At 35.7% G+C, this 9183-nt stretch overlaps 2 protein-coding genes across 4 annotated transcripts; one reads left to right on the forward strand and one right to left on the reverse strand.

Annotated features, from left to right (window-relative positions):
• Window positions 1–296: 296 nt before the first annotated feature.
• gpx4a (glutathione peroxidase 4a) lies at window positions 297–4721 on the reverse strand. 3 transcript variants are annotated; one of them, XM_077226396.1, is made up of 7 exons: window positions 4526–4721; window positions 3162–3256; window positions 1958–2102; window positions 1730–1881; window positions 974–998; window positions 801–860; window positions 297–661 (listed from the first exon to the last, which is right to left on the reverse strand). In XM_077226396.1, exons 1-7 carry the CDS (start codon window positions 4589–4591, stop codon window positions 629–631), a joined length of 576 nt encoding a protein of 191 aa, XP_077082511.1. In that variant the 5' UTR covers window positions 4592–4721; the 3' UTR covers window positions 297–628. The 3 variants fall into 3 exon arrangements, 2 of the variants coding, with proteins under 2 accessions (XP_077082511.1, XP_077082512.1); XM_077226397.1 differs by lacking the exon at window positions 4526–4721 and adding an exon at window positions 3410–3674; XR_013203344.1 differs by lacking the exon at window positions 974–998 and having other exon boundaries at window positions 543–661; window positions 1705–1881; window positions 4526–4684.
• Window positions 4722–5219: 498 nt separating this feature from the next.
• Window positions 5220–9004, forward strand: polr2eb (RNA polymerase II, I and III subunit E, b). Its single transcript, XM_077226404.1, has 8 exons — window positions 5220–5410; window positions 5608–5782; window positions 5875–5990; window positions 6993–7073; window positions 7169–7227; window positions 7365–7443; window positions 7522–7597; window positions 8943–9004. The coding sequence occupies exons 1-7, from the start codon at window positions 5354–5356 to the stop codon at window positions 7585–7587; spliced, it is 633 nt and encodes a 210-aa protein (XP_077082519.1). The 5' UTR covers window positions 5220–5353; the 3' UTR covers window positions 7588–7597; window positions 8943–9004.
• The last annotated feature ends 179 nt before the right edge of the window (window positions 9005–9183 follow it).

Genomic DNA, 9183 nt, shown 5'->3' on the forward strand with positions numbered 1-9183 from the left:
GTAGTGGAGTAAAAAGTACGATATTTGTCTTCCAAATGTAGTGAAGTTAAACTAAAAAGTTTCCAGAAAAAATAATACTCAAGTAATGTAGCCTACAGATACTCAAAAAGTGTACTTAAGTACAGTACTCAAATCATATATAAAATATATTTCAAGCTCACTGCACGGTTATTATAGTTAACCAAAACGAACTATAACATTTTTGCTAGTTGCCAAAGCAACATTTCACATTTTCATTTCGTTTAAGATGATGTAAATAAACTGTCTCACTGATACCAACAAATCACATTCACAAATTTTAAAATCAATTTCTTTGCATTTATGAAGAAATGTTATGACAACACGTTTAGTGCTGAAGAAATGTATATATTTCCATGTAAAAGCCCTGGGGCAGTTTAAGGACAGGGGTCTCTCTCCAGACTGACGGCTGGCCACTGATGATGCTCTCAGGAGGGGTTGCACGCCAAATGCATCAGGTCTGTTTTTTCCTCAAAACGGGGTTTCGAAACAAACCATCATTATTCCATGAGACGACATCACTGATTCCCAGCTGTCAGTCGGGGAGAATGAAGAGGGGCGGCAGGGCAGGGCAGCGTGGGGTCATCTGACACTCAGCTAATGATGCTCCTTAGAGATATTTGGGCAGATCCTTCTCCACCACCTGAAAGAGAGATATCTGATATAAATGACATATTTTGTGGCAATATCGCGGTGGCAATTAGATACTGTAGCTAATCGCAAACATGACGTAGTTTATGACTAAAATACAATCAAAGATTAGTAGAAACTGAACAACGTACGCTTGGATCTTGCAGTGGAGAATATCTCTTCACAACCTGGCCTTCACGGTCAATAAGGAACTGAAAATAAAACAAAAACATTGATTTTAAGGATTTATTTCAATGAAGCCACAAAATATTTAACTATTTAACATACAAGATTTAGTAACTCATAAAAGGAAAAATGCACATACCTTTGTGAAATTCCATTTGATGGCACTATAATGGAATAAAAACAATAGTCAATAGACATTTAAATATCATTTTTAGAATGCATCAGCTCTTTTAAAGGTTTAGTACACCCAAAAATGAAAAGTCTGTCATTAATTACTCACGCTCATGTCGCTCCAAACCTGTAACACTTTCGTTCATCTTCGGACACTAATTAAAATCTTTTTAATTAAATCTGAGCGATTTCTGTCCCTCCATTGAGGTCTATGCAACTACCAATTTAACTCTTCAAAAAGGTCATAAATAGATCCTAAAACTATTCCATATGAATCGAGCGGTTTAGTCCAAATTTTCTGAAGAGACTAGATCGTTTACCAACCTTTACCATTCTAAACTCTTCCGAGAGTTTTCATGGCAGAAATTCCGTCACTATTTATTCGCCCTCATGTCGTTTTAAACCTGTAGCACTCTCTTTCTTCTGTTGAACATTAAACAAGATTTTCTGAAGATTGTTGGAAACCAAACAGTTTCAGTTCCCATTGGCTTCTATTGCATGGACAAAAAAAAACCCAATGGAAGTTAATAGGAACCAAAACTGTTTATTACTGGCATTCTTCAGAATATTATCTTTTAAATTCCACGGAAGAAAGGGAGTCATACAGGTTTAAAACAACATGAGTGTGAGTAAATATTACATCATTTTCAGTTTTGGCTAGACTATCCCTTGAATGATATCAAATACGCATTTATTTACACATAATTTACATCTGGCAACTCACTTTCCAAAGAATCCTTTTCCATTGGGTTGTTCCTTCAGCCACTTCCACAGAGGATGCGCGGTGTCGCCGTTCACGTCAATCTTACTGAACATGTCAAACTCTGCGTCGTAAGACTTGGCGAATTCCTTGATTTGGGAATTGGTTCCTGGTTCCTGAACAAAAACACATTATTTGAATCATGGTATTAATTTGATTTAAGAGAATTAAAAACTTTTTTGCTTTCTGTACCTGGCGTCCAAACTGGTTGGATGGGAAGGCCAGGATGCGTAAACCTCTCTCAGCGTACTTGGCGTGCATCTTTGCAAACTGAGAGTAGTTTACCGGGGTTTTGCCTCACTTTGAGGCAACGTTAGTGATGATGACAACATTCCCCCTAAAATATACAGTAAATGGGATTTTGTTAGTGTTACAAATCAGTGACTCTTAAGGAACGACGCATCATGCACTGAACGACAGATGATACTGTAACACTCCCAGACTTCCAAGTCGTTTTGAAAACATTCACGCAGAAACATACGCCTCAACTGAAGGAGATGCATGATGAATGAAAACAATGCGTTTTAAAAATCGGCTCAAAATATGAAACATGTTTGATATCCTCCAAGTGAATAGAATCGTAGTCTGAAACTACAAAATCAGAGTCTGTGCCTGTCATACACTATGCGATTTTCTGTGAAATCTATAGAAGCCCATTTCCACCATATAAAATAGAAATCATGTTTTGGTAAATCATAATTATGACATAAAAGTTATAATTATGACGTAAAAAGTTGCAATTAGGAAATAACTCATAATTATGACACAAGAAGTGAACATTAAAACATACTAAGTCAATTAGAAGATAAAAAGTCGATTATGAGATAAAAAGTCATAATTCATAAGTCATAATTAAAGTCAAGATTTCTGTCATAATTATGATTCTTCATCTTAGAATTTAGACTTTTTATCATGATTATGACTTATGTCATATTTGTGACTTTTTATATCATATTTGTCATTCTTGTGACATCTCATTATTTCAATACATATCATGATTTTGAGTTTTCATTTAAACTTTTATATATCAGAATTTTGACTTTTTATATCAGAATTTTGACTTTTAATATAATGATTTTGACTTTTCATCTCACAATTTCAACTTTTTTGTGTCATATTTATGACTTAGGATGTCATACTGTGACTTTTATGTCAATTTCGACTGTCAATTCGTCTCATTTTATGATTTACCAAAACATGTGTTTTTCTTATGTGGTGGAAATGGGCTACAATAGATATCTGTCAACTTCAATTGCCCAAAAACTGCAAACTGACTCTGACTTTCATCAGTTAGCGTTGACTCCTCCAGACTAGTTCATTTCAGCCTTGAGGCTTTATACCTCGAGATGAAATAAAAAGCTATTGTACTTCTGGCACGCTCATTTCCATCTCTCACCTGTATTTGTCCAGAGAAACTTCATTGCCTTCTATATCCGTGACTGTGAAGTTGTAAATGGAGGTGGCTGTCTGCCAGTCCTCTAGCTGTCCAGACTGAGAGAAAAAACAAGCTTGCGATCAGTAGGACATATTTGAATACATTTAAAAACAACAGTGGACATAGAAATATAAGTATTTTAATTCCAACTGCAATTGAAAACCTGTTAATCCACTGTTCACATTCATACATTTTAAAATCATTCTTACCACTGTCTGCAACACTAGGGAGAAAACAACAGCGGAGCCTAAGAAACGCATGGCTGGCTGCCTTTCAGTACTAACTACTGAAACAGCAGGCAGCGTGTTCGATCAAATCCTCTTGCTAAGTACCTTATGTTCCAGAAACATCCAGACCACTGAAAACCCTTCATATATACAGAGCTCCAGATAAATATTAACTTGTTACGGAGGCTGTTTCTTACTTATAGGTTGAATTTTTGCTGACTTCAAGCTTGTAACTCGTCTCTGGTATTTGATGGTAAATAATTTGAGGTCAAAGGTCACTGGGTGACGGTCTTACACAACCTGAGAAAGCTGATAGCTTGATGTGCATGTTGGCTCTCGGTCCACATATCAGATAAGACGTTGATGTACGCATTATATAAATTACACTGTTTTGTAAATGTAGTAGAATAGTAAACATGTGATATTTCATATGGATATTGACTTAGACATTGGCTTCAGGGATTGATTCATGCAACAAAGATATAATAATAATAGGATAATAATACATAAAATAATGTTTTGACACATTAATTGCAATAAAACAGCCATGAATATACTAAGTACTTTGGAAATTGTTAATGGCATTTTGGACATGCACCAATGTTGTGTAATATTTTTGGACATGATGCTCTGTTAAGTAATAGTAGCCTATTTATTTTATATATCAATATACCATGAATATTTGAATTTGATACATGATGCTTTTGTGACATTTGGATATATAATGGATAGAAAATATAAAATGATCCAATAAATATTTAAAAAGAAACAGACACCAGCAGACCTTATATGTTTCTAGTTATGTATGCGAAAAAGAAACATTTGAAAAAAATTATTATTAGATTAGATTATTATTGTTGTTATTGCGCATTATTTAAGTAACAGACGAGGTAACTGGCACAAAGACTAAAGATAAATACAAATACAGTGAAACTAGACTCTCATATTGCACAATAGGACTGATTGTGTCTGTGTACTGATGATAAAACATTTACAAAATCGCCGTTATAATGCAGCACATAGCTCGTTTTTAACAGATTACGTAATATGATTCAGATTGGCAAATGTAAGTTACAGAAGTATTTAACATTACTATACCATTGCACCAATGATCCCACTGCTCGATAAAGCCCCGAACAGCAAGACACGATTGAAAAAAAACATTTTTGGTTCTTTACGCTTCGCAAAGTCCAGTAACGTTAGTGATGCCCAAATGAATCGTTCCTTTAAGTCAATCCTTTTTAGTGAATTAGTTGTACCGGTTCACAGAACGATTTGTTCATAAAGTACGATCCGATTGACAAACTAAAGAGGACACATGAAATAGGCCTATTACAATAATCTCCCGTACTAATAAAATTTAATTAATCAACAATATGTACCCTTATACTTTAGCGTTTAGTGAATGTAATGTGTAATGCTAGGATGTTAGGGGCGACAAAGGAATCAATGATTCACTTTATGAACCGGTTCTTTGATACGAACTGTTCGAAAGAACCTATTTTCTGAAATCACACGCACTTTCCACATGAAATTCCAGATACTCAGAACTGTTTCTGGATTATTACAAACCTCCTCCCTTTTAATATTTGTTTCAAGGATAAATCGATAACGATAAAATAATGAAGATTAGCTGTAATGTGTAATAAAAAACACCAATCTAATTTAATATTGCACGTATTTGCTATTATTAACACGACATTATAACATTTCATAATAAAAGCGTATTTATTTACAAAAAATGTAGTGCGTATTGTTTTGTATATACGAAATCAAAGTGCGCGTTGTATTTAGTCTGTGGCGTAACGTCTGACGTCATATACACGCGCCATCAGCGGGACGCAACGCAAACGTGCACTACAAAGCTCGAGTCAGCTGTCTGTTTTGATCGAAATATTTAGTATTAATAATTTTTTTTAACGCGATATGGATGACGAGGAAGAGACTTACAGACTATGGAAAATTAGGAAAACTATAATGCAGGTAAATGAACACCAACACAACTTGTTTAGAATAACTTAAGCCATGCTGCGTAGACCGTTACGTTAGTGTGACTGACTCTTATTCCGATCCGCAGGAGTTTAATGCTTTATTCTTACAGTACACATTATTAATACAGTACACATCCATATAACAAAACAAAATGTAATGTTATTACTGTGTATATCGTCTCGGTGTAGCTTTGCCACGATCGTGGTTATTTGGTGACGCAAGATGAGCTGGACCAGACTCTTGATGAGTTCAGAAGCCAGTTTGGAGACAAACCCAGTGAGGGTCGACCTAGACGAACCGACCTCACTGTCCTGGTCGCCCACAACGACGATCCAACCGACCAGATGTTTGTGTTTTTCCCTGGTATGTTGTATCTTCTACTGCTGAACTGTTGATTGATGTCTGATATATTTCGAATGTCCAGGACTGGTTATATATATTTATTTTTCTTTCAGAGGAACCAAAGGTTGGCATCAAAACCATAAAGATGTATTGTCAGCGTATGCAGGAAGAAAACATCACTCGGGCCATTATTGTAGTCCAGATGGGCATGACGCCCTCCGCCAAACAGGTGAGCGAGCAAAGCATATTCACTGCGCTGTATCATACAAAGTGATGTTATACCTGCACCACTCTTTATGGAAGGTTATTAGAATGCTGCAGTGATGTATTTTTGTAGGCCACCCGGAAGTTAGTGTCAACCTGGGTCCCTCAACAAAAAACTGTTTTACATTGGCTTTTGGATTATTGCAGAAAATAAGCTCTGTGACCAACAGAAGTTTATGATTCTTATACGTTTTGTTCATTATCATAATCTTCACAAATGATACATTTGAATGAATTTTAAAGCCTAATTATTAAGAACTGAGTCTGTGGCTGCACAGAACAATGGATGTATCACATCAAAGTACAGCGAGAGCGATTTGAAAGCATACGGAACTGGAGTACTTTGATGTCATACTCCGATTGGTCTGCGCAGTACAGCATCAAGTCGAACTCACCTAATCACATAATTTGTGGTGCTTTATGGGAGTGGCTGCAATTTACTCACTGCAACTCTGATTGGTGGAATTTTCAAGTCAAACACACCTACTGTCTTAATTTAATTGTCATTCGCAATGCATCATGGGATTGTAGTTCTCTCCTTCACGATAGCTGTAAAGTACTACGCAGTCTTGTCTGATTGTCCGGCTGTGAAAATGGACAAGAGTAGTTGAGTTTAGATGTTAGGCTGATGACGGTTAATGCCCCCAACAGCTAATGCAGTCCCATTTAGACACTTGTTAGCAACCACGCTTTTTTGAGACAACTAAATGCTTTAATCAAATCACAAGCAGGTATTACTGATGTATTTTGTGTCATAGAATAAAACACAAAAATATTTGGAGCTCAGCTTATCTTAACAACAGACCTCATTTCAAGCATTTAACCAAAAATCCATTTAAAAAAAAAAAAAACCCATTGACTTCCAAACAATGAAACCGGAAGTGCTCATACCGTTTCTGAGTTTTAGCCTACACAAATGTGATTCCTGCAGGCTGCAGCTTAACTTGGTTCGTCTTTCAAATTTCAGTCTCTGGTAGACATGGCGCCAAAGTACATACTTGAGCAGTTTCTTCAGCAGGAGCTTCTAATCAACATTACTGAACACGAGGTGAGAAGAAACCTGCATTTTTACATGGACTTTCAGCACGTTTTAGATTTTTAGCCAGTTTTTGTGCAATGAAAATGTGATTTTATTCTTTTCAGCTTGTTCCAGAGCACATAGTGATGACTAAAGAGGAAGTAATAGAGTTGCTGGCGCGATAGTATCCTTTTGTACTTGGAAGCATGTAGGCTAGTCATGTTTCTCTGCTCACACAATTGAATGGTTTACTGTTGAAGTATCTGTAGTTATAGCTTTAGATTGGAAACTGCTGGTTAGCCTTAACCAGCTCCTCTCCAGTAAACTAAAGGAAAGCCAGCTTCCCAGAATTCAAGCTGGGGATCCCGTCGCCCGTTACTTTGGCTTAAAAAGAGGCCAGGTGGGAAATCAATCAGTTGGCTTATTTTTTACATCTCTGAAAATATTTGGTGTAAGTAACTTGTGCCGTGTTTTTCAGGTTGTTAAGATCATCAGACCGAGTGAAACTGCTGGACGGTACATCACATACAGATTGGTCCAGTAATGCTTGTGAAGTCAGTATTTCTGTTGTAGTTCATTAGAGTGTAGGGTTGGGAATCAAAAAATCAATTCCAATTCTGGAATCGGATACTTTTACAATTTCTTATGGATTCCTGTGTGTGCATTTTAATGTGGTTTTAAACCATTAAAGCTCAAGATGTAAAACTCAGTTCGGCACAAAAATCTGCCTCTCATATTGTGCATGAATACTAAATTGAGTTCCGTCACATCATCTTGTACTTGAACGGACAAATACACACAAAATTGTCAAAATATCCTTGTAAACACATTCGGTGATGTCTTAAGTGAACGTAAACAGTTAAGAAAGAAAATGCATGTGTAACAATATATTGGATCTGTGTATTCAGATCTTAAAGTGACAGCCTAATAAACCTACTGCCATCGGTGTCATTAATGTTAATCAAAGAACAAAATAATTAATAACTTTTGTAATAAGGATCAATCTATATTTTATGTATAATAGCACAAATAAATGTAACTGATCAAAGTTCAGAAATTAAATTGAAATGTAGTTTGCCTATTTGTTCTTATTTTATTACTGACTGTATGCTTGCCTTTAATGTTTGACATTTTTTATTAGTTAGTAGTTCATAAGGCTGTTTTTTGTTCATGGTATTCAGCTGCAACAATGTTTTGCAAAAAGACAGAATAAATATGTTTGATATCTAATGGGCTGTTTACGCAACAGTTTTCTGAAAATATTATGCATTTTGTCCGTTCATTTACATGACAACAGCGTTTCGGGGGCCTGAACTTTTGAAAACAGGTTTCACAGTGCAAGTTTTTGAAAACTATGCCATCATTGGCTCCTTGTAAACTACAAAAACGTGAATTTGTGAAAACTGTGACATCATGCGCATTACATGTTCAGTCCTTAGGTGCATAGTGTTTCTTTACAGTGACATCGCCACCTACTGGCCTGGCAGTGTAATACAGCGTTTTGTCATTTTCGCAAATCTGTGTGAACGGGATCGTTTTGACAATGTTTTCTGTATGTGAAAAACTTTACTGTTTTAAGTATATTGTCATCATGTAAACATACCCTCGATGTTTGACTTTTTTACAAAATTGGAATCTCTAAGAGACCCAACCCTACTGTGTTAAGTTAATGTTGAGTAATTGAATTATCAATGTTGAAATTCACAAAATAAAATATTTCCCTGTAATACTAAGAAAGACAGTAACAGCAACTAAAATGCAAGTTGCCATTCTGTAAATCAATGTTATTTTAGTCTCATTAACCTAAACTGTCTTTACTAATTGATTTGTCTTTTATATTTCACATTTTGTTGATAATTCTGTAAGTTAATGACAATAGTTTCTTCTGTCCTTTGACAGGTTTGACATTTTCTCCGACTGCTGAAAGTGGTCTGAATTCTTTAATAAATTTGGTTCTGTAAGTCAGTCTCTCCTTGTCATATCATTAACAGTGGAAAGTGGAGAAAAGAAAGTACTCACCACCTTCTTTCTGAATGCCATCGTCACAAAGCAAAAGTCCACTAAAAAAAAGAAGAAGCTGTATGCACATTCACTAACCAACCATATATGAAACAGTTTACAAACTCTTCCTCATTGGGTT

The sequence above is a fragment of the Siphateles boraxobius genome, unplaced genomic scaffold (assembly GCF_051911475.1).
Source record: "Siphateles boraxobius isolate OS27281-9 unplaced genomic scaffold, OSU_SipBor_1 13, whole genome shotgun sequence".
Taxonomy (NCBI): domain Eukaryota; kingdom Metazoa; phylum Chordata; class Actinopteri; order Cypriniformes; family Leuciscidae; genus Siphateles; species Siphateles boraxobius.